Source organism: Trichosurus vulpecula, chromosome 7 (genome assembly GCF_011100635.1).
Source record: "Trichosurus vulpecula isolate mTriVul1 chromosome 7, mTriVul1.pri, whole genome shotgun sequence".
NCBI classification, from domain to species: domain Eukaryota; kingdom Metazoa; phylum Chordata; class Mammalia; order Diprotodontia; family Phalangeridae; genus Trichosurus; species Trichosurus vulpecula.
The window spans coordinates 151,287,612-151,313,214 of record NC_050579.1 but is presented as its reverse complement, the minus strand read 5'-3'; the positions used below and the strand labels follow the sequence as shown (position 1 = coordinate 151,313,214).

Below are 25,603 nucleotides of genomic sequence, written 5' to 3'. Positions count from 1 at the left end.
GCTAAAAATAGAATCAATCAGTCAATATTTGCTATCTATGCCACAGGTCATATTCACAATAAACATTCACAGGTCAGAGCATACTCTTAAAAAAATGCATTCAGATTCACTATATATCATTCACATCAAGAACTGGCTTTCTTAACAGGGTAGTATCTAAATTTTAAAAAAATTCTTTCATTGGTCTTAACTAATGCCTTTGTTATGTGGAACTTATTTATACTGAAAATGACAAAATTTGTAAGAAAAATATCATCATTATGTCAACTAATGAGATATTTGCAGTATATATTGCCAATTTAAAACAGTATTAAAGGAGAATGGGAAAATCTTGCTATTAGGCACGTACATTATCATTAAAAAGCAATCCTCGTCTAAATGTCAGTTTATGTTTCATTAACGGATTTCATTAAGAAGCAATTTCCTAATACTTTCATCAAAGTTATAACATTATAAGAATAATGTTAATTCACGAAACACTGAAATTGTTTCAAAATAAACTAATAAAATAATGCTTTAAACCTATTAAGGTGATAAAATTTTAACTGAACTTTGTTGACTTCAAGTGAACCAGTGTTTCAATATTTTTTCAAATTTTCAATGTTTCAATATTAATTTGTCCTCAGTTAAATAGTCAATAAAGTTTTATAAGTTAGATAGTCAATAAAGCCTAGTTATATTAAGATTACTTAAAGACTATTTACAAGCATCTTCAGATATTTCATTGTTTAAGTTCACAATTGCTAAAATCTGCACAGAATCTCTAGATCTTGGAACCTCAGAAGAAATAGTCAAACCTGTACTTGAACAGAAATCCTCTAAATACACCCAAGAAGTGATCATCCAGCCACTGACTAAAGAAAGCACTGTCCTCTGACAAGAGTTCATTCTAGGTTTGAATAATTGGTTCTATTTGTTAATTGAGTATAAATCTGTCTCTCTGCAACTTCTGTTCAAGGTTCTTCACCTTGCCCTCTAGTAAGAGGCAGAATAAGTCAAAAGCCTTCCTGGGTGTTAGCCATTTAGATATATCTTAAGATAACTGCTGGTTTTTCATACTGAAATATTTCCCTTGATTTTTGTCAGTCTCCTATCTTCTCTTTTCTATCTATATTGATATCTATCTATCCAGCTATATAGACCTATATCTATATCTATATATGAAAACATATAACATGTGTATCTCTCTCTCTAAATGTACATACACATACATAGCATATCTACAGTTTCCTCAATTCTTTATATATAGAGTACTGTTTTTGGTGCATCAATGCTTTATTAGATTATGAGGTTCAAAGATCTTAAATCCGGATCCAATTCAACCACGAAGTTAGGGCTTATAGTTATCAAGTCCAAAGTGGACTAGGCACTATTTGCTAGATTATATTAAAAAGTAACACAAGAGAAATGTTTACCTTCCTATTAACAATAAATCATAACCACTGAGAGAAATAATATTATTTTCAAGGTCACTTAGTTAAAAAACATCTTCAAGTAAGAACTAGATGATCACTTGTCAGATATGTTATAAAGGGGTTTCTGATTTTACTATGGGTTGAACTAGATGGTCTCTGAAGATTCTCCAATTTGAGATTCTCTGAAAAAAATGTTTCAGAATGAAAATTTAATGGTATTAAGTATAAAGAAGTAAAAAGTAGGAAGAATATAAACATAGTTCATTATCTAACATTATCTAAATCTAAGTTTTGCAACTTAAGTTATAAAGGACTAAAATATACAAAAGATAATTTAAAAAATGTGTCTGCTTGTGTATGTACCAATTTTTTTATTTTATCAAACATTTAACAAAATAAACTATTTTAATCACTACTTACTTGATCTTTTCCATATACTCTGGGGTATTCTGATTTGTCATATTTGATGGACTAATGTGCAGTTTAAAGTCTGGTCCAAAATACTCAAAGTAATCATTGTATGGCAACTCTGTTGAAGACAACAAAACAAGTTACAGAAACAAAGCTCATCTTTAATGTAGATAAAGTAAACACCCATCAGACCTAGAATTTAAAAATATTTCTTAGAAAATTATAAAAATAGATAGGACCACATACAGCAGGCTAAGTTACAAATAAGTCTACACAAGTGAATGCAAAAGTATAGGAAAAATCTAAAATACAGAAATAATTAATCTCTTAATACTTAAGTCCAAATCTTCCATAACAAGAAATTTGAGTCGCTTAAGTCACTATTCCTCTTCAACTCAAGAATATTGGTAACCTGGACCATTTTGGGGATGTTGGGGAAAAAGAGGAAGGGAGCCAAGAGGGACTAGACACATGATTTCATTAGGAGAGGAATTTTTAGTGAGGAAATTCCTTCTGCCAATGCAGTTACCTTAGAACTTACAGTGTTAGACAAGGGGCACTAAGAGGTTAAATGATTTACTTGCCGATCACACAACCAGCATGTGTCAAGAGCAGTGGTCGAAACCCAATGTTGTTGACTTTGAGGTCACCTCTTTAGTCGCTGTCACAATATACCCTCTCTTCCATCTATCCCCCCCTTTTTCAAAGCTAGGTGAATATGAACTATTACTACATTTGGTTCAAAGAGCATCTATTAAGTACTTACTATGTACAAAGCATTGTTAGGGTCTGGGAATATAAAGATAAAATGAAAAAAGCACTGTACACATTTTAAAATGTAGTAACACAATGTTAATTTCATTAAACCAAAGTACAGAATCACGATACTTAATTTAAAGGGCAGTTTACAACATCCAACACTAGTAATAATTCACCATGCATTTATTAAACTTGTGTAGGGAGGAGACAACATGCAGAGAACAACAGATAAAATATTTACAAATAACTACAAGGTAACCAAGGGATGGGGTGGAACCAACACTTGAGAAATCAAGGTAGGATGGTGTAGGATGTGGTACCTGAGCTTGGTAAGTAGCTGGGAATTCTAAGAGGCAGAGTCGAGAAGGGAATATATTCAAGAGACAGGGCACACAGCTTATGCAAACGTAAGGAGAGAGATGATGGGATCAAGATGGATCATGGAAAGATAGTCATCAGCCTCACTCTCTTCGTGAATCAATAAAGTCCCGGGGCAGGACAACATTCGAGATGACTGGCAATGGCCTGGGCATTCAGGCACCTTTGATGCTTAACCAACTAAGCACTCCACAGCACCCGTTTCAGTCTGTTCTGTGGCCTTTGGAACAAATTGTTCTCATCTACCCATTCTACTAGAGTCGTCACATGTTTGGAGCAGACATCCCCCTAACTCACTGATTCGTTTGAGACCTGTTGGTTACCCACCGCACTAAACTGTCAGGAATCAACTGCCAAGCATGAGGAACAATACCAGCGTGAGCCCACAGAGTGTGTGAAGGGGAAGGACACACAAGGCCAGAAAGCAGACTGGAGGCAGACTACAAAGGGATACGGAACAGAGACAGATATCCCAGATGGGGCCTTCGGGTAGAACACTGGAGATAATTCAACATATGAGACTAAGTCATACAGGTCAGAGAGCCAAAGAAAAACAGTGTCAGGAAAACCCAGGAGAAAGTATCTAGGGGAGGGTAATTCCCTTTCTACCTTTAGAATCTTCCTCTGCCTTACTCCCTTTTACAATGCAAGCACACTGCCCAGCTTGTTCTTCATACAGGACATTCCATCTGTCTCTGAGCCTTTCCACAATTTGTCCCCCATATCTGGAATGTTCTTTCTCTCAGCTCTGCCAATTTTCCCTCTCTCTATTCTAATAATTCCTATTCTTCTATGCTAAGTTGTTGGATTTGAACTCAGGTCTTTCTGACCCCAAGTGCAGCGTTGTATTCACTGCATTATTGAACTGCGTATTCTCTGGCTATTTTACCTAAACCTAGCCTCTCAACCCCACAATCGACCCATTCTGGAAGGAGTATTAAATAAACTCTGCCACTGTTCCCGTAAGGCGTATGTTCATCTATTTCCCATGGACCCATTGATCATCCCAGTTAACATTCTGAAGCAAAGTGCTACCACCGACCACCATTCCCCTAAATGATTGTTATTTTACCCAACAGAATTCAAGCTGCCTTGAAGGTACAGACTGTCTTTGCTTTTGTAGTTGAATCCCCAGTGCTTAGAACATGGGGTCAGGGGGCAGCTAGGTGGCGCAATGAATAGAGCACCAGCCCTGGAGTCAGGAGGACCTGAGATCAAATGCGGCCTCAGACACTTGACACGCTTACTAGCTGTGTGACCTTGGGCAAGTCACTTGACCCCAACTGCCCTGCCTTCCCCCCTCCAAAGCTCCACCCCCTGCTGACAAAAGAACATGTTTGTCATATAGTAAGTGCTTAATAGTTTGTTCATAATAAATATAGTTCATTCAGTCCTTCATCCAACCATTAAGAAGCCCATAGCTACCAGTGACTCCCCCTCTGAGATTCCATGTCCTCTGTATTATGTATGTGTGTGTATATGTATATGTACATACATACTGTACCTACTTATTTTCATGTATGTAGGGAAGAGAGAAAAATAAAATAACCAATATTTACATACTGCTTTAAGGTTTGCAAAAAAGATTTACATATATTTTCATTTGAGAAATTGTTTTCTTTAATCCAATTTTTGTTTCATTCAAATACCCTTCTGCTGAATGAAAAATACCATAGCACTCTAAGATCCTTTATCAAGGGTAAAACATTTAATGTTCTGTTACACCACACTGACAACTCCTCAGCCACATTCATCCTCTAACTCAGTAATTCTTAACTTGGGGCCTGTGAACTTATTCTTTTCAATATTTTGATAACTGTATTTTAATATAATTTCCTTTGCAATGCTATGTATCTTATTTTATATATAAAATAGAAACGTTATTCTGAGGAGGTGTCTACAGGCTTCCCCAAACTTCCAAACGACAGGATGGCAAAGAAGGTGAAGAACCGTAACAGCTAAAGGCTTCATCCTTCTCTTTGTTGTGAGCAAGGATTAATCATAAATAATCTTATCATTTTATCATTGTTTTCACTGTTTAATTGGGTAATAATACTTGCCATTTGGAATTTCACAATCTAAGGCAACAGCAGTTTCATATGTCCAACACCGTGCAACATTACGGATTGTATATCCACCTCCTCCAAGCATCAGCAGGGGTAAATTGAAAGTCTTTACAACTTCTACACATTTAGCATGACCTGATACAAAGACAAAAGACATAAATGAGCAGTTTTACTCACAAAATAAACTGTAACATTTTTAAAACAAGGTAAACAAATAGTCAAAATGGTTTTCAAACATTGTATATAAACTTTATAAGGATATTTTTGTTATTTTAAAACACTTCACAAACATACATCTGCCAGAGGCAATTTCTACTGCTTTAATCAGAGTCAAAAGTACCTCCAAAGGTCTTCTTGTTCAAATCACGCCTAACTGGGAACCCCTTCAACAGCATCTCCAATAAGAGAGGAAGAGGTAACCTGTCAGCTCCCAAGGCAACCCATTTCACTTTGGGGTAAAGAGAACTGTACTGTTTACATGGAAAAATACTGACACTTCATTGGAAACTTCAGTCATTAGGCCAGGGTTTCTTAACTGGAGGTTTGTGAATGTGTTTCCAATGTAGGACATATTTTGTATTTTTTAAAATGTGACCATAGTTTTCTTCAGTACCCAAACCTCTCCTCCACACCTTCCCAGAGGTGTCCCATATAGTATTAAAAAAAAAAAAACTCTCCCTCCAAAAATAAAAAGGAAAAATGTCAGTATAATTGGTCAATACAATGAAAATGCTTGAAAATATGTGCAATGCATACTAGTGGAGCCTGTCTTTGAAAAGAAGGTGGCATGTTTTTCATCTTTCTTTGGAGTCATGCTTATTCTAATTTTACAAAATTCACTTTTGGTTGTATTTTTTTCCATTTGCAGTTGTTGTAGTCATTGTGTACTTTTTTTCTTTGCTTTGCTTGACTGCATAAATTCATGTAGACCATTCTATGCTTTTCTGAATTCATCTCATCTTATAGAACATTATTATATTCACATATCCTAATCAAATGAGCATCCCCTTGGTTTCCAATTCTTTGCTATCTCAAGAAGGGCTGCTATAATTTTAGTGTATGTGGGCACTTTGCTGTTATCAAAAACCTTGATACAAAAGCCTAGTTGTGGAATCTACGGGTCAAAAATTTTACTTGCATAATTCTAAACTGCTTTCCAAAATGGCTGTACAGATTCACACCTCTACCAAAAACGTGCTAGTCTCCTCACAAGCCCCCTCCAACGCTGACTTCTCATCTTTTGTCATTTTTTACTCATTTGCACAGTGAGATGAAATCTCAGGGTTGTTTTGATTTGCACTTCCATTATTAATATTTGATTTGCATTTTTCTTACATATGATTATTTGGCAATTCCTTTGACCACTTATCTATTGACGATTGCCTTTTGGTCTTGTTTACATGCAGATGTATATATGTCAATTATTTATGTATCTTAAATACCAAACTCTTACCAGAAAAACTCAACACAAAGCTTTCCCCTATTTGACCACTAAACTGATCCAAGATGTATTTCTGTGTGAAGTTTTTCACCTTTATGTAATCGGTTATCTATTTTATCTTTTGTTATTGCCACTATCCCTTGGTTAAGAATTTATTTGCTATGCATCACTGTAAAGGCATACGATCTACTTCTTTTTTCGTATCAATTTTTGATTATCAAGGTAATGAATCCATTTAGAATGTATCACAGAATACAGTGCCAAAGCCTAATTTCTGGCAGACTCCTCTACTTTTCCCTGTGTATTTATTTTTAAAAAGCCAACTGGGGAATTTTTCCCTAAATTTGTTTTATTAAACATTTTTGAGTTCTATTATGGTTCTCTTGTCGTATGTTTCACCATCTAACTCTATTTTAAACTGAGATGGTTCTGATGACTAGTCTAGTTTAAAGTGCTACTCCCTCTTTATTTGTGCCCATTTCTGTGTCGTGTCTGGAGTTCACATTTGAACTCAGGTCCTCCTGACTCCAGGGTCCGTGCTCTATTCACTGTGCCATCTAGCTGCCCCAAATGCAGTTGATTTTTTAAAGTCTACAACTTTGCTTGTTGTTTCAATTAATATTTTTGCTGATTCCTTAGATAGTAGTGGTTATTCTATCATTTCAGTCATGTCTGACTCTTGGTTACACCATTTGAGGTTTTCTTGGGAAAGACATTGGAGCGGTTTGCCATTTCCTTCTCCAGCTCATTTTACAGATGAGGAACTGAGACAATGTTAAGTGACTTACCCAGGATCACACAGATAGTGTCTGAGGTCACATCTGAACTCAGGAAGGAGTCTTCCTGACTCCAGGTGTTGCACTCTAACCACTGTACCACCTAGCTGGAGACACCAGCAAATAGGAATCCTTATGCCTTTAATTTTCTCATTGCTATTGTTAGCTTTTCCAAAACTGTGTCAAATAATAGTGGGCACCATTGTCATACTCTTCTTTTAACTGGAAGTTTTTTGTATATTCCTGTTGTCATCATAATGCTTGCTTCTGAACACTTTTAAGACATTTAAAAAAGCCCCTCTATTCCCACTATTTGCAGAGGTTTTAGCATAAATGCATACTATACTTTGTCAAAGGCTTTTCCCACATCTACAAATAATGATGTGGGGTTTTAAGTATTTGTTTTCACTATGAGTAAAGTTTTCTTTCCCTAATGTTGACAACATCTTTACATCCCTGTTATAAATCTAATTCCATCAGAATGATTTCTCAGATAAAGCACTGGAGTATGACTGACCAGGTTTCATTGAAATTTTAAAAATCAATATTCCCTAAACATTATTCCATAGTTGTTTTGTCCTTTCTTGGTTTAGCTTAGAATTTCTTTTCTTTCATAAAAGAAATCTGGTAGGGCACTTTCTCAATTTTGAGAATGCTAAGTAATGTGGACATGGTTTTTAAAGGTTTGAAAGAAATCTGTGAATCTATCAGGGGCAGTTTTTTTTTCCCCCTTTGGTAGTTCCTTTTTTCTTCCTGAGAAGGGGTTGTTTAAATTCTCTATTTGGTCTTCGGTCAATTTCTCAATTTTTATTTTGAAACTAACGTATTTCTTTTGTGTTGTTTTGTTAGCACACTACTGTTTCTAACGTGTCAATTAAGAATATTCATTCTGATTTTGTTGTGATTTCATTTTGCTTTGTTAATTTGATTTTTGCTAACCCCTTTGTAATCAAATTGGCTAAAGGTCTATCAACTTTATAGGCTTTTCAAAAAACCAGCATTTATTTTGATGATTTCTATAGCATGTTTCTAATTTATATTCAACTTGTTATCTCCTCTTTTGTATTCATTTTAGCTTTGTTAGCTTTCAAACTTTTAAAAATACATATTCAGTTTATTAATACTCCCTATTTTATTTCTTCAGAAATGTTTTTCCCCCAAGTACTGCATTAGCTGCACCTCAGAAAGTTTAGCATGTTGTTTCATCACTATCATTTTCTTCCAATTAATTGTTTCCATAATTTGTTCTTTAACCTAACTTTAGTATTTCATTGAATTTCTAATTGGTTTCATGTTGTGGTCTCCGAATTATTTTTATTGTGTTACAGTATGTAAAGAATATCATATTTTTTAACATTTATAACATCTCTATACCCTAATACACAGTAAAATTTATAAAAGTTCCAATTAGTGGTGGGAAATGTATATACTTTAGCAACTGCACATAGAAGACATCTTAAGTCCTTTAGCTGGTTTGTCCAGCAAAACATTGTTCCCTATTTTCCATTTCATTTCTTTCTCTTAAACTTACCCAAAACCCAAGACATGAAAATGTCCTGCCACCTACGTTGCTATAACCTCTTGTAGTTAACTTTTCTTTTTTTAATTTAGATGCCAAGGCATTTGAAGTGTTTAAGTGTAATACTGATATATGGCTTTTTAGCATAATGTAGTTATTCCTTTTTGTTTTCAATGCATTTACTTTTGTCTGACAGCATGACTGCAACTCATTGTTTTGAAATTTGCCTGATGCAGAGATTTTTTTTCCTAGCCCATATTTATAATATGTATGTTTTAAAAATGTTTTTTCTTGTAAGCAACAGGTTGTGAGGGTTGTTTTCTTGCGCAATCTGTCACTTTTACTGGATTCTTCATTCTTCTGTCACCCCATTTCCTAGTTTTAGAGTATTCTTTAACTTACAAGTTCCTTTAGCTAATTCTAGCTAGCTAATTATTCTTCCCTTTCTCTCCTCAGTTAGTCAAACAAAACGCCCCTTGTCTCCCTCCTTTCCTTCAATGAATTGTTACTTTTTACATTTTTATTTTTGCCTTTTTCCTTGCCTATCCTAGATTTCTGTTCATGGTCCTTATACTTAATTAGTCCTTTATTAACATTATTCTAAGAAGAGGTCCATAGACTTCACTGGACTGTTAAAGGGGTTCACAACAAAGGTTAAGAATTAGTGCTCTGGGAGAATAAAAAAACTCAACTTGTAACTATTATCTGTTACTTTTGTATTACACATCTCCCAGCTTAGTACACTTTAATCAATCTCCTAACTTTTGCACCACCCTCATTTGATTTTTCTGTACTGTCAAGTTTATAAATTACTTGGCTATAATCAGGATAGATGAAGAGCTTTGCTGTAGCACCTAGTTAGTGTGCTTCTCCAGTCTAGCTCTTTTCTTGTAGCCATAAATAATAAAGAACTGTCTTGGCTAAGCTAGAAAAAATGAAAAGTGGTCAATTCTTTAAAAATGTACATACTTGATTTGTTCATGTATCAACGTTTCTGTATTACCAGCCTACTTCCTTTTCTGATCAGACCTCTAAGATGGTAGTTTTCATGCTACTCCTTAATGTATAAGTCACTAGTGATAATGCTGGGGGGTTACTAATCCCTGCCTGTCTCTCCACTGTCCTTTGAGTCACCTGGAATTTTGAATATTAGAAAATAAGGATGCTACATGATTTACAGCTATCTAGTTTTTTCCCCAACTTTTCAGCTTAAATACCTCATTTGAATAGTTCAGGTTGGGACCATTGTAACTGGAGACCATTTCATCTTATCCTTTCTTTCAATTCCTTTCTTGAACAGAACACTCACGAAACAGAGGCATAAACATTTGAGATGTCTGCTGGTACCTAAATTACAATTATTTTTGCTTATGTCCATCATAAGCATGAAAAAGCAAAATGATGAGGAGTCTTATGAAATTATTTCTCTTAGACCCTTCGGATGAAATACTCTACTGATTAGGATTTTGTGTTTGGAGTACCTAAGGTAAAATTATTATTTACCAAACCTCTAAATACTGATATTTTAAACCACCTCTGCTCCTTTTTATGCCACTCTATACATATTGCCAATACTTAAGTGGAAGAAGTTACCTGAGATGGAGGGCCATTTAAAAAAATTTGCATCATGAGTCACCATGTTCAAAGAATTCGTATGCCTAGTGGCTAGACTATTAGTGATGAGCCTCTCACACTTAGGCTGGTTCTCAGATAGCACATTTAATCTGCTCTCTGAACCATACCAAACCTTTCCAATGTGTAAAACATCCAATAACATGAACTTTTTCTACAAGAACGTGAGGTCACTCACCAAAATGAATTCTGAGAGTAGGACTTTTGTAAAGGAACGATGACTACTCTAGAATGTTAGCCTGTCTTAATTTCTCTGTAAAATCTACATAGTACGGATTCAGCTTCAAATAGCATTTGACTAAATTTACTATTTTCAAAAGAAAAGTTGAATTTTTAATTAGTCTGTATAAACAAAGAATATTGGTATGTGATTTGCATATACTTTAATAAGCCCAAAGATTACATACTATTGTCATAAAAACAATAATTATTGCTTTAATGTCTTCTTGGTAGTAGTCTTGAAGAAAATTCGGGATTGCTTTATTGATGTGAAAAATTCAGGAATCTGCGGATAATCTTTCCACTGATTCAGATTGCAATCCTTCTAAATTTAGTTCTCTATCGTAGGCCCAGTTTCTCTGATGCAGCTTCCCCCTAACCCTACCCCCACTCCCATATGGGGAGGCTTTACCTATAAGACAAAACTTTCCAAATGTGATTGGCCCCAGCTTCCACGATGCAGATTCATGATACTCTAAGGGCATAAAAAGTATTAGCCATGTGGAATCTAGGCCTTTTAAGTCTTAGGTGGGAGGCTAAAACCATATCCATCTGATTCAGATACATCTCTGTGAGAGGGTAATTTCATAACTTTGCTATGTTAAGGCAAAGGAAACTTTTTGTTAAATGTTCAATGGCTTACAAGCCCCTCAAATTTAACCTGAACTAAGTGTGCTGGTGTTAGAGGAGCACCTTTGATATATGGCCCAGTTTCAGCAATTTGGGATGAGTTTATGTTAAATTGGGGGGAAAGTCCTGCAAATATAGAGGAGGGTGGGGTGATTGGACCATTATGCAGTTTCCCGTTTCATGAGCCCTCCTGATGATGTATTTCTGGATAGTATATTAAGCAAGCTCCTGCTTAGGGATTAGTTCAATGGGTGCTGAAGAATCTTGTCCAGGAAGGGTAAATCAAGCCCAGAGTTCCCTGACTTTTATTGACTGCTCTGTATATGTTGGACTACCAGCTGAAGACTGAAAGTGAACTGGAATGGAACACTGAAGCAGCTAGAGACTGAATTCTCAGCTTTCAGGGAACATGCAATGAAAGCCAGGGGTCAACTGGTGTCTGATGAATTAAAGGGATCTCTCCTGATGGGAATGGAGATTGATGATTTGTCAGTCCCCATCCAGGAACTCACCTTATGGGAGCTGGTAGTGAGCAAACCTTTTCCACCGATGAACTGGGATGTTTGTAGAAGTTCAAAGAGAAACCTAAGGAGTCCCTGGAACACTATACCAAGCCTGTCTCAGGTGCAAGTAGATCCTTTCTCAGAGGAGCCTTGCTTGAAAGTTTCAGACTTTAGCTATGGGTCTCCCCAGGTGCATAACCACACAAGAATGGGCTGATCAAGGGGTGAAACTTGAGCAGCAGGTTGGGACAGTTGTGGCTTGTGCAAATATTGTCAGTTTAAATAGGAACTCTGAACTGAGGAGGTATCAGAGGCCATCACCCCGCTCAGTAGGCATAAGAAATAACACCATCCTCAGGAGGGAGCTTAGGGAAGGTTCCTGAAACATGAGTTTGATAAGAAAGCAACAACCAGCTCAAGGTGGTGTTAACAAAACTGTACAAAGAAATTAAGAAACCAGGCACCAAGGGTCCTTCAGCCCCATCCTGAGGTATCCTCTGAAGTCCTTGCCCCAGTTAGATCGTTCAGGAGAGGCTACAGAGGACAGATTATAGGTTCAGATCCTGTGTGAATCCTTTCAGAGATCTATAGGCATATTACTCTGGGTAAGGCTAAAAGAAAATGTTTAGGGTTATCTGCTCCCATGTTGTTAACACCGTACAGTATCTGGTCCCCAAGGGGGCAGATGGAGGTGAAAGATATTTCTTCTCAAGTGATGGAGATGAAGGAAGCTGAATCACTTCATTATACCAGTTTCCCTTATATAACCTTGTGTCATTTGAGAGGAAGGTAGATGGCACCTGGTAGCTTACAGCAAACTGGAAGCTGAAAAGTTGTCAAGTCTATTTCTACAGCTGTTCCTGACACTATCAATGTTGTAGATGAGTTACCCAGGACCGCGGTGATTGGCATGGGGCAATCAACTTTGCCAATGCTCTTTTCTCTATTTCTGTGGCTAAGATTGGTCAAGAATGATTTGCTTTCACCTGGAAAGAAGTCCAATATAATTTAACCATCCTTCCCCAGTGTTTCCTCCACTCTCTCTCATACTACCACATTATGATCAGTAGAGACCTAAAGAGGTCTGAAAGGACGATGGTGAACACCACTACATTGATGGTGTAATATTAATAGGTTATTAGGGCCAGATGAAGCCCACTGTGGCAGAAGGCCCATAAAGGAGGATGGGGGGCAGCTAGGTGGTGCAGTGAGTAGAGCACCGGCCCTGGAGTCATGAGGATCTGAATTGAAATCCGGCCTCAGACAACTGACACACTTACTAGCTGTGTGACCTTGGGCAAATCACTTAACTCCAATTGCCCTGCCTTCCCCCCTCCAAAAAAAAAATTTAAAAAAAAAAAAAGGATAGAGATGGGAGTGAGAATCAACCATAGGGTAATCCAGGGTCCAAACTGCTCAGTCTAATTTTGAGGAATACAGTAGGTAGGGAAAAACCAGAGGATTCCAGGTAGAGTCTGGAATAAGCTACGGACACTTGCTTTTACATGAACTAAAAAGGAAGCCAAAGATTGATTAGACTTTTCAAATTTTGGAGAACCTGTATTTCCTACCTGGGTATCTTGATGGCCCCTATTTATAGTCACTGCAAATCTGCCTCTTTCAAATGGCTCCCAGAGCAGACCACAGCCCTGGAAAGATATAAAGCAAGCTGTCTCATAGTTTGGGTCCTTATGGCTATGTAAGGCTCATGCTTCTCAAAGTCTCTATCCATACAGATTAAGATGAGCAGAATCTTTAGTGGAAATCAAGAGGTTTCCAGAATAAATGACTATTAGGCTTCTGGAGCACCAAGTTTTTCTAGTGCAGCTGGTCACTACATCACTTTTGAAAGGCAGTTCCTTGCTTCTTATTAGTCCCTAATTGTAATGCAAGATGGTCCTTCTTAACAAGACAATTATAATACAAGAGGCTTCTAGTGCTAGATGGAAATGGTACATTAGAAATTACACTTCCTTGAGACCCTCTGGTGTGAGTGCCCTTCATAAGCAGGTGATGACTACACCAGAGACTAGTATAGTCTCCACTTCAGATCCTGGGAGCCTTGCCTCCTCTACTGGCCTAATGGGCCTTTTTCCTAAAAAGACCTGAGGAAAAGCCATTCTGCCTGGTTGACTAATGGCTCTATTTGCTATGAGAGGCATGTGCAAATTGACTTCTGCAGCCCTTAATCTGGTAACAGGGGATACCCCAGATAATGAGGAGCCTTGTAAGTCCATTCAGTAGACAAGAAGATCTTCATCTATATTGACTCCTGAGTGGTGGCCATAGGTCTGGCCATGTTGTCTGGGGCCTGGATTGCACAGGACTGGACAACCAAAAGCTCTCCCCTTTGAAACTGGGACAAAGGGAAGAATTATACTGATGCCTCCCACTGCACATAGCCATTTGTGGAGCATGTCAACACCCATCAGAGATATCATACTCTAAACCACTACTGTGGAGCTGCTATAAGAAAAGCAGAGGTTAGGGAATGGATCTAATGCCAAGTCGAACACTGGGGTAGCAATGCCATGCTGTGATAGGCACAGGACCATATGATCCCCTTAACTGAAAATGAGGCAATTGCCCAACTGGGCAAGCTGGAACACAACTCAAGTGACACTCAACTTGTCTCCAACTAGCAAAATGGCACTCTCTCATCTCAGGGACAAGAGGTTTGCTTCTGATAATCAACAGTCACAGACATTGTTTGTGGGAGGTTGGACACCTCACCTTAGCAATCAACATTATGCATTTGATTGCTAAGGTAAGGTGTCCCACCGCCCACAAACAATGTTTCTGACAAATCAATGACATCCTAGGAAGAAGCACTTTCTGGTCCAGTGGTTTTTGGAATCCAGTCTCCAGAACTTACCTGATAAGAATGGACTGTTTTTGGACTTAGTTCCAGCTAACCCTCCCTGGCCCTTCCTTTCCCAGTGCAGGGTCTCAGTTCTTGCCTCCTCAGAGGGTACCATATCCCCCTGAGAAGTAGCTTATGTTCCCCTCAACTGGCAGGCTTCCTTTTCTCTAGGATGTTTTGGGTAACTCCTTCCCAGAAAGGGCCTGGGAGACAAAGGGGTAGAAATTTTGGGAGTATCCTTGCTTTTAATAGCATACTACCACTATAACAACGATGGATTCATAATTACCTGGTAGAAAAGGGATCCCTGAGTTGACTTGGTGGCACCCACGATATGAACTAGATTTTAAAACTTGAGACTTGAACCAGATTTTAAAACTTGTCCTCCTTCTGAAGGAATGAGGAAAGGACTAGTATTTCTGGCTTCTGTTTACCTCCATGTTTTTGTTTCATTTTTTTTCTCCCTCTTTTCCCTTTCCCCCTTTAATACTGTGGAACAAGAGTCCTATAAGCATTAAATGGTAGAAGGTCCTCCAGGAGATTCTTAAGACCCGGCCGCCAAGCAGTTATGTTTTCCTGACACAGCTTCTTCCCTCCCACTCAAAACATGAGGAAGTATTAATTAAAAAAGCCAGAAGTGACTTGATGGGCCTAGATGATTAATTCCTGCTTCTCTGATGCAGCTTTTCCTCCCACTCCCAACTTCCACCCCACTCCTGGGGTAGGTACAGGACAAAAGCTGTCCTGGGACTTGACTGGCCCTGGCTTCCGTGTCGCAGATTCATGGTCAACTAACGACACTGGAAAGTCCAAGCCACGTGGAATCTAGGCCTCTCAGTCTTGAAGGGTATCTAGGATCATACCCTGACGACCTGCTGATCAGACGTGTTTCCATGAGGAGGCGAGGGAGGACGGGTCAACCAAAGCCGAAGATAAGTGTCACTGTATCCTTGTTGCATATCCTTGCTGTGTTAGGGCAAAGTAAACTTCCTTTTGTTAAATGTTTAATGACTTATAACTGACTCTGTGTTTTAAAATTTGAAACTGAACTAAGAGAGTGCTGGCATTAAAACTGCAGCCTCCAACAACAGTCTTTGAGAGATGCTGTGGCTACAAAATTCACTCTTCTGCAGCCAATTTGAGGATGAGCATCTTTCAAGTTCAGTTAAGGTGGACCTCAGAAGAGAGACCAAATCTCACTCAAAGCCTTTTTAGGGTGACAGGACCTGCCAAAGATTACATTCCATTGGCATTGTCTTTAACAACCCAAGATTATCTTTACACTATGGCCAAGTGAGTTTAGTGAAAGACTAATAATAAAGTAATTTTTAAAATGACAACATGCAAAAAGTCCATTGATCAAATATTTGTTACTTAATATTATATATGTATATATCTATACATATATATGTGCACCTGAGGTTTAAACTCTTATCAAATCAGACATAATTAAGTTAAAGAATAATAATTTTTGAAAACTCCTCTCCCACCCTGATCTGGGAATATCACTTTTTAAAGTAGTTACCTTTGACAGTAAGATTGAAACAACCAAGTCTGTCACCAGATAATGAGTCTGCACCACACTGCAACACCACTGCACTAGGTTGATACATCTCCATCACTTTTGATATTATCTACACAGAAACAGGATATCAAAGGTTAATGTCTTTCAACATATAAGAAGAAATGGAGGAGATCTGGCAAATATAATACTTACTGGTTTAAATATCTGCCCATAGGACTCATCATCTATACCATCTCTCATTGGAAAGTTGACAGCATAGTACTTGCCTTTTCCTGCACCAATGTCCTAAAAATTAGAGAATTTTTCATAACAAATACTATAAAATGTGTCAATCAAACTAATTTGTTGGAAATCTCACAATATTTATTTAAGCGACAAAGTGAAAAATCTAAAATCTGATACAACTAACAAACACCAGTATACATTGGATATGAAAAGGAAAACAGCACATAGTAGCATGCACCCAAATACTTGGTAACTGATTATTAACGACAGACAAAAAACATCTAGATGAAATTTGGCATTTACTACAATTATCAGTGAAGGCGACCCAGAGTTAGTATTATGAATACTCATGACTGTCGCCAGAAGAAATCATGGCTGCCCAACTATTAGACAACTCTGCACCAAGTAGCCATTCACCACCAAATGAAGTCATGTACTCTTATACTGGTGACCTAGACATCCAAGCTGTTTTCTAGTATTCCCTACCTACAATGGTTTGTAGATCAACTCATGGAAGGAGATATGTTGTTTCCATTGTTTGTCAAAATTTTGTAAAACTTGGCAGTTCAAGTGAGAATTATAATTCTACAGAAGGCAATGTTAGCCTTTTGCAACACAGACAGGGTCCAGGTTTTGAGTGTAGACAAATAAAGTTCCAACATATCTGATAGCTGAAGCAACTGTTGAAGTCTGTTATTTAATAATGGCTATCATTAATATAGTTCTTTAAGGTTGCAAAAGACCTTACTTGTGTCATTTTATTTGATACAAGAACCACAGGAGGTAGTGATACAATTATTCCCATTTTATAGTTGAGGAAACCAAGGTGGAGAGCGGTTAAGTGACCTGCCTGAGGAAGGAACTAAACTCAATTCTTTCTAATTCCAGGTCCAACACTCAACCTCCTGTACCACAAAGCTGTCTCTATGAATTTAAAGTAATTTTTTTTTTTACTGCTAACAAATTGGGTAATGATACAGATTATGCACCATCTTGTAGAGCCTAGGAGTAAAGAAGGGCATATTTGTGAGAGCTGCTGGGAGTTAGAAGTGATAGGGCATGGCAACTGATTAGATATGGGTAGTAATATGAGGAGGTGAGGATGACACCTGGGTTGCTATGATGGGTGAGTGGGAGGACAGTAGTACTCTTAACAGTAATTGGGAAGTTAGGAAGAATAGAGGGAAGGACTGTGGGGAGAGAGGAGATCAATTCTGGACATGACAAACTTAAGAAATTCAATTATAGAGATGTCGCATAGGCAGTAAAATGTGAGAATGGAGGTCAGGGCTGGGTAAATGGAGTTGATGACATCACCAAGCAAAATAATATAGGGGGGAAAGGAGGGCCCAAGACAGAGTCTTAAGGGACTCATGTTTAGTGGAAGTAACCTGGATAAAGATCCATCAAAGAAGACGGAGAAAAAGCAGTCAGACAAGGAGGAAGAAAGCCAGGAGAAAGCAGTGAAGTGAAGATTTATAAAACAAGAAATTATCAGGGAAAACAGGGCTATCAGGATTGTCAGAGATAGCAGAGAGATCAAAGAAAATGAGGATTAAGAAAAGGCCCTTGGGGGCAGCTAGGTGGTGTAGTGAGTAGAGCACCAGCCCTGGAGTCAGGAGGACCTGAATTCAAACTTGACACACTTATTACCTGTGTGACCTTGGAAAAGTCACTTAGCCCCAATTGCCCTGCCTTTCCCCCACACCTCCAAAAAAGAAAAGGCTCCTGGATCTGGTAAATTTAGAGACAGCAGTTTTACTGAAAGATGGAGCTGGAGGTCAGAATGTAGAGAACTGAGAAGAAAGGAAGTGAAGGTACTAATTACAAACAGGGTTCTCAAGGAGTTAAACTAAGAAAGAGAGGAGACATAGAAGATAGTAGTGAGGTTATACAGACGATATACAGTAGACTTAGGTGTGTTTGTGTGCAGTAAAGAAAAAATGAGTACAGGGAGAGATTAAAGATTAGTGTAGCAGAGTTAGAGAAAAGGGGCAAACTGCTGGAGAATATAGAGTGGACCAAGATCTACTTTTCCCCGTAAAGGAGTTTGTCTTGTCTAAGAGAAGGGCTACCTCCTCATATGAGATAGGGATGAAGGAAGATACTGAAGAACGGCATCTGAATAATATGAGATGAAAAGAGAGAGCTCTTGGCAAAAACCCTCAGATGAGATTATATAATGTAAAGCTGTGGAATCAGTAAGCATGGATTCATGATTTTTTTCAGCTTCCTTCAAAAGCACATTAATAAGAGGGAAGGTACAATGCATCCCGTGAGTAAGCAGGAATTTCAGAGTTCATAAACTAGAAAGCGTAAAACAGCACTTCTTAAACTGTGGGTCACAACTCCATACGGGGTCACATAACTGAATATGGGGGTCATGAAAAATTTGGCAATAGTAAAAAATTTCTGAATGCACAATGACCAAAAATTAATTCAAAATCAAATGTGTAATGAATCCAAGGTGTTTTCCGGAAGTATGCATCACGCAACTTCACTGCAGCCTTGGTTCTGAACACACAACATGCACACTTTGCTTGTTATCATGCTGTCAATGCCAATAAATGCTGCCAGAAACACCTTGGCCCAGATTTGGGACTACTGTATGTTATGAATTGCAGTGTTTTTACTGTACATACAAAATCATTTAATGAATTTTGATTGGGATTAGGACAGAATTTCCAACAATTTGTGCAATGGTCCTAAACATATTTCTGCCATTTTGCACTACATATCTATGCAAAGCAGCATTCTCAGCATTGACGATTACAAAATCAAAATATCGATCAACTCCGAATAATGTTGAAGATCCTCTGTGTTCTGCAGTAGCAAATATTTTGCCAAGACTTAATTCTTTATGTAAAAATAAACAAGCACATCCATCTCATTAGTACATAAATTTGCTTTAGTCTTTAATAAATGGTAAAATTATATGTATACCAAAGAATTATTTTAAAATAAATTTCTTTATGATTTATTATCAGTAAATACTTGATTTGTGTACCTATTTTTTATACCTATATACCTGGGGTCATATAAAAATTTCTTGGGTGAAGAGGGGTCATGAGCAGAAAAAGTTTAAGAAGTCCTGGTGTGGAACACTAGTGGGTGATGGTGGTGTCAAGGATAGGACCTCTCTGTGTGTAGCTAAGTCAGGATGTTTTGAGGGAGTATCAATAAGTATGGTGAATTCTCCTAGTATAAAGACAAAAGTTGGAGGAGATTGAGAGCTAGGAATTTTAATAAGGCTAGAAGCAGCGTGTCCTGGAGAAAAGTTACCAGAATGTTAATTAAGTAAGGTACAAGATATTCAGTTACTTTTTATGACAAGTAAAATAAAGCTGGTCTTGTAATTTATCTAAAGCTTTAATAATTCTAATGGCTTAATAACTCAGGAATCATATTATTCTTGTAATGTGGATTTTTTCATGCCTTCCTAGAAATAATTGTTCTCATTTCAGACTGAATTCAATTCTCTTGAGACATAATTTTAAAATGTGTATTATTTTCATGGAATGATAAATACACTGACACTACACATACAACCTTTACTTCATAAATATACATAAACAGAGTGTGAAGGAAAAAAAAAATCACCCTTCTGACCAGGACACACACTTATGTGTTAAACTCCAGTGATTCCCTATTATTTGCAGAAGCAAGAATAAAATTCTCTATTTTGCTTTTAAAGCCCTTCACAGGCTGGCCCCTTGCTACCTGTCCAGTCTTTCTATATACCTTACCCCACTCCATACTACTCTGTGATACAATGACACGACTCCTTTGTTGATTGAAATACTCCGTCTCTAACTCCCAACACTGCATTTTCAGTGGCTCTCCCCCATTCCTGGGATTCTTTCCCTCCTCATCTATGCCTTCTGGCTTATCTGACCTCCTTTAGGTCAGAGCTAAAATCCTACCTTCTGCAAGAAGCCTTTCCTAGTCACCTTTATTGCTAGAGACTTTTCTCTCTTAATCACCTTCAACTTAACCTATTTCTATCCCATAAATGCAGTTTTTACATGTTGTTTCCACCATTAGATTTTGAGCTCTTTGAGAGCAGAGGTTGATTTAGCCTTTCTTTGTTTTCTCCAAAGCCTAGCACAATGCCTGGCACATAGTAAGCATTAATAAATGCCCGCTGACAACATAGAAATTATTTCTATGTAGGTTTATCAAACAAGTCACTTAAAAAACCATACAAAAATATTGAGTTTCAAAAAAAATCTACAATCCCAATTTAAGTTAAAAAAAGATGAAATAAAATGAAATAATAACGAACAACCACATATTAATATGGTTTCATTTGCATTAACAAACATGTTGGGACATGCCACAGTATTTGTTGCAGCAAAAATTCTTACCAATGTTAGTACAAAGCCAGCAAAACTGAAAGGGTATCTCATATCAGATCACCTTAAAAATGTACCTAAAGATGTCAGGTTCTTTTTGTGTGAAGAAAGGTCAATTTGAAAAAGTGAGGCATTTGCAAAATTTGTACTTGCCTTTTCATAAAAACTGTGAAGAGTCCTATGAAGCTGCTTACCAGACTGCCAAACAAATGAAGTCCCACATTACTGAAGAGACTTTAGCAGAGCCATGAGCACTGCAAAGGGTCAAACTGGTTTATGAAATATAACAGAGGAAAAATCTAGGAGTGGCTTCACTGTCAAATAATGTGATAAATTATGGGATAGTTGATATTTCTTTTTATATTTTGAAGCAAGTCACTGAGGCATTGGTAGTCTTGCCAATGACCCCTTCAGTACGTAAGTATGGATGAAAATACAAACACCGCTTAATGAAAATAGATGATTAATACTTTGTGAATCCCTTTTGGAAGCTACAAAGCCCATTAATGTTTTGGAAATAGTTTAAAAAAAAAGGTGTTTTTTTTGTTTTTTTTTTTTTGCCAAATAAAACTGTGGAATGGAAAGTTTTATACAGTTTGCATAGATGCAGTTGCTTTAAATTTTCTGGTTATGCTACTTTAGCAAAAACAGGGAAGCTCCTCATGTCGCTGTTGTTCACTGCTTTTAACACCAACATGCAACGCCAACAGACTCTTCCAACAGCCTTGAAAAAAGTTTTGTGAATAGCCACAAAAGTCATCAACTTTATGAGGCGTAGGTGTCTGAATCATCATATTTTAAAAAAGACTCTCTTAGAAGTGGGAGCAGAAAACGAAGTGCCATTCTACTACACTGAAATTCACTACTTTGCAAGAGGACAAGTCTTGAAGGGCTTGTTTGAACCAAGAGCAGCTTAAGGAAAAAGAAAACTTGCTCTAGGAAATACTTTGAAAGAAAGGGTTTTATTCATTAGTTATCTTCCTGGTAGATATCTTTAACCATATAATGAGATAAATCTTTCAATTCAAGTTCCTGAAATCATCATTATGGATGCTACTGAAAAATCACAAGCTTTCTTGGCTATGCTGGTAGTCAAGAAAAAAGCAGAGGATATAATCTTACAAACTTCCACATGCTGGAAGAAAGTACCTTACAAAGATGGAGTAGAGTAAAATTCTGTTAACTTCTTGGAAAAGACAAATCTCCAAATACCTTGGAAATAATTCAGAACTCTTTCAAAGTTATTTTTATTTTGATGGTATTACACTTAAACCATGGACTGATGCTTTCTGACATGGACTCTGCTTTCTGACATAAACTCTATCAAAGACGCTGACTTAGCTCAAACTGAACACCTTAATCTTAGGACAAAAAACTTACTATGTTTGGAATTTTACTCAAAAAAAGCAGATCCTACTCTCAAAAAGCTCACAGTCCAAAGGTGGAGATAACATGCAAATATCTATGTACAAACAAGATACAGACAGGATAAACTGGAGATAATTGACAGAGCAAAGGCACTAGTATGAATTAGGAACGAGAATGGCATCTTGTAGAAGGTGGGATTTTCACTGAAAATTGATTGAAAGAAGCCAGAGAAACCAGAAAGCACAAATGGAGAGGGAGAGAATTCCAGGCATGGGGGATAGCCATTGAAAACACATAAAGTTGGGAGTTGGAGACTGGATGTCTCGTACAAGGAACATCAAGGTCATGTTGTTGGACTGTGGAGTATTTGGAGGGGAGTAAGGTATAAGAAGAATGGAAAGGTAGAAAAGAGTAATGTTATGAAGGGCTTTAAAAGTCAAACAGAATTTTCTATTAGATCCTGGAGGTAAAAGAAAAACCAATGGAGTTTAATGCATAGGAGACTGACATGGTCAGAAAAGACAATTTTTAGGAAGAACAATTTGATAACATAGCAGAAGATGAACCGGAGTGGGGAGAAACCTGAGGCAGGGAGACCAATCAGCAGGCTACTGCAACGGTCCAAGTGTAAGGAGATGAGGGTTTGTATTAGGGTAGTGGCAATGTCAAAGAAAAGAAGGGAGTCTACATGAAAATTTTGGTAAGGTAGAATCAACTGGACTTAGCGACTGACAGTATATGCTGGTAACAATGCATATGAGAAAAGTGAGGAGTTTAGAATGAAAACTAGGTTGTGAGCCTGTGAGGCTGGTTGTTCCTTGGACACTAACACGGCAGGGCTGGAAGGGAGGGGGAAGGTGAGAAAATAATTAGGTCTTATGTGCTCCACTTTAAAAAATTCTATTTCTTTTTTGGTTTTCTGATTATCTTCTGAGAGAAGATAGCATTTCAAATAATCTACATACATTTTTTCCTGGTCTATTAACATAGGAAAGGAAAAAGGACATAGATCTAGGACAACAAGGAGGTATGGTACTAATAAATGCAGACATGGTCATGTCATTATATCAAACAAAATATTTTAAGGTCACCTACACAAGTGGTATAGAATTCTACATACAATGTGAAAGATGCTATGCAAGTTAAAAAAAAAACTTTCAACGAGACAGCAAAAAATCCTATTAATTTTATTGCTGACTGTGAAATACTTAAATTACAATAAATCCCAAATTTCTCATGAGCACATATATGGAATGAAAACTAAGTTGCCTTTTAAATAAGCTTTCAATATTCTCAGTAATCCAGCATTAATAACTTTAGGGTTAAGGAAACAGTACCATCTTGTGGACAGATGAAGTAAAAATCATACCTAGAAAGAAATATTTTAGATTTGAAGACTTCCAATGATTTCTTTTACAAGCAACTACCATTTAGAAAGAAACACTGTACGCTGATTGTTCAGACTCCCAAATATGCCATTTAAGTAGTTCAAAGTGATGAAAAGAGGGAAACAGAATAGGTTTGTCTTAAAATTTATTAAATTCAACAAATATATATTAAACGCTTACTCTGTAGAAGACATTGAAGATATAAATATAAAAATTGCAATACAACACCTGCCTTCATGATACTTCTATTACAGTGCAATTACTGCCCATTAAAAATATCATCTATTTCTCCTTCTTATCAAATAGCTCATGATTCATGGCTTAGTTATATCAAAGTAGAAAATTTCACTTAATATACTAATTTAGTCTGCTGTATTAAAAGTATTTCGATACATTTATTTTCTTCCTAAAATCTAGCAGGACCAAAAAAGTTGTTAACAAAAATAGTCAAGAACACTGGGGTATTTAATAGATGACTGATAATGTATACAGGATAAAAAAGGTAAAATATTAATGATGATAATCTAAGGAATCAAAAGAAGAAAAAGTAATTTTAACATAGTTAACTAGAAAATTTTCTTTTAAAATATTAGAAATAAACTTGTTTTTCATTATTTCTATTCCAGTGAATAATGAAAAAAGCAATTTACAGTCTCAGTAAACAAAAAAATCAGAGATCACAGAGTTTAACAGGAAAATCATGTATATTTAGTTTTAAAAATTACATAATTTTTGGTAGAACACTTCTATAATCTAGCTCCTTTAAGTTCTTTCTATTTATATAGAAAGGGCTTCTATGGCAAATTTCTGTTTTAAAGTCGGCAGAATATTATGACTTCATTAAAAAAAAAGATAACGTAGTGATATTTAAATGCTACCTTTTATTAACATCAGAAGGAAAAAAGCATGTGATATGCAATTTTATTAAATTACTGTAATAAAAATTTCAACTTATCACTAAATCTATTTTGGTAAGCAAACTTAGGAAAATAAATTAGTATTGGTACAAAACAAATAGCATGCTGACAGAAAACTTCATAGACATGTTTTGCAGACAAAGCTCAATTTTTAGGAAGAGTTGTTGTATAGTTAAAAAGACTTAACTAGGGGGGCGGAGCCAAGATGGCGGCTGGTAAGCATGGACTAGAGTGAGCTCCGTACCCGAGTCCCTCCAAAAACCTATAAAAATGGCTCTGAACCAATTCTAGAACGGCAGAACCCACAGAACAGCAGAAGGAAGCAGGGCTCCAGCCCAGGACAGCCCGGATGGTCTCTGGGTGAGCTCTATTCCACACAGAGCTGGGAGCTGGGAACGGAGTGGAGCAGAGCCCAGCCTGAGCGGCGTGGACGTTCCAGACCAGAAGCCGGGCGGAGGGGGCCCTAGCGCCCTGATTCAGTGAGCTGCGGCAGTTACCAGACCCCTCGACCCACAAACACCAAAGACCGCGGAGAAGGTTAGTGGGAAAAGCTGCGGGAGTGGAAGGAGTTCGCGGTTCGGCTTCCAGCCCCGGGGGCAGCAGAGGTGGGGCAGCTACAGCTGTTGTTACTTCCGGCTCCAGGCCCACCTGGTGGGAGGAATTAAGTGGCGGATCACAGCAGGGGTGCACAGCCTGCCAAAGATCTGAGCCCAGTCTGGACTGGGGGTCCTTGGGGAAGGAGGAGTGCGGCTCTGACAGAGCTGGCACCTCCCCCCCAAACATAGAACATAGAACTCTGTAATCTACAAGCAGTCATACCCCACTGAAAAACTCAAGAGTCAAGTTAGTTGGTTGGGAATATGGCCAGGCAGCGAAAACGCGCCCAGATTCAGTCTCAGACTTTGGATTCTTTCTTTGGTGACAAAGAAGACCAAAACATACAGCCTAAAGAAGACAACAAAGTCATAGAGCCTACAACCAAAGCCTCCAAGAAAAACATGAACTGGCCCCAGGCCATAGAAGAACTCAAAAAGGATTTGGAAAAGCAAGTTAGAGAAGTAGAGGAAAAATTGGGAAGAGAAATAAGAAGGATGCGAGAAAACCATGAAAAACAAGTCAATGACTTACTAAAAGAGACCCAAAAAAATACTGAAAAATACACTGAAGAAAACAACACCTTAAAAAATAGACTAACTCAAATGGCAAAAGAGCT

General features: G+C 37.5%; 1 protein-coding gene across 1 annotated transcript in view; it reads right to left on the bottom strand.

The window, feature by feature from the left end:
• The window catches only part of HDAC2 (histone deacetylase 2), a 56,771-nt gene that overhangs the window by 3,212 nt on the left and 27,956 nt on the right, over positions 1-25,603 (bottom strand). The window contains exons 7-10 of the mRNA XM_036767760.1: positions 16,330-16,422; positions 16,138-16,246; positions 5,024-5,164; positions 1,836-1,944 (exon numbers count right to left, since the gene is read on the bottom strand). Of these exons, the coding sequence (XP_036623655.1) occupies positions 1,836-1,944; positions 5,024-5,164; positions 16,138-16,246; positions 16,330-16,422 (452 nt within the window). The remainder of the gene's footprint in view (positions 1-1,835; positions 1,945-5,023; positions 5,165-16,137; positions 16,247-16,329; positions 16,423-25,603) is intronic.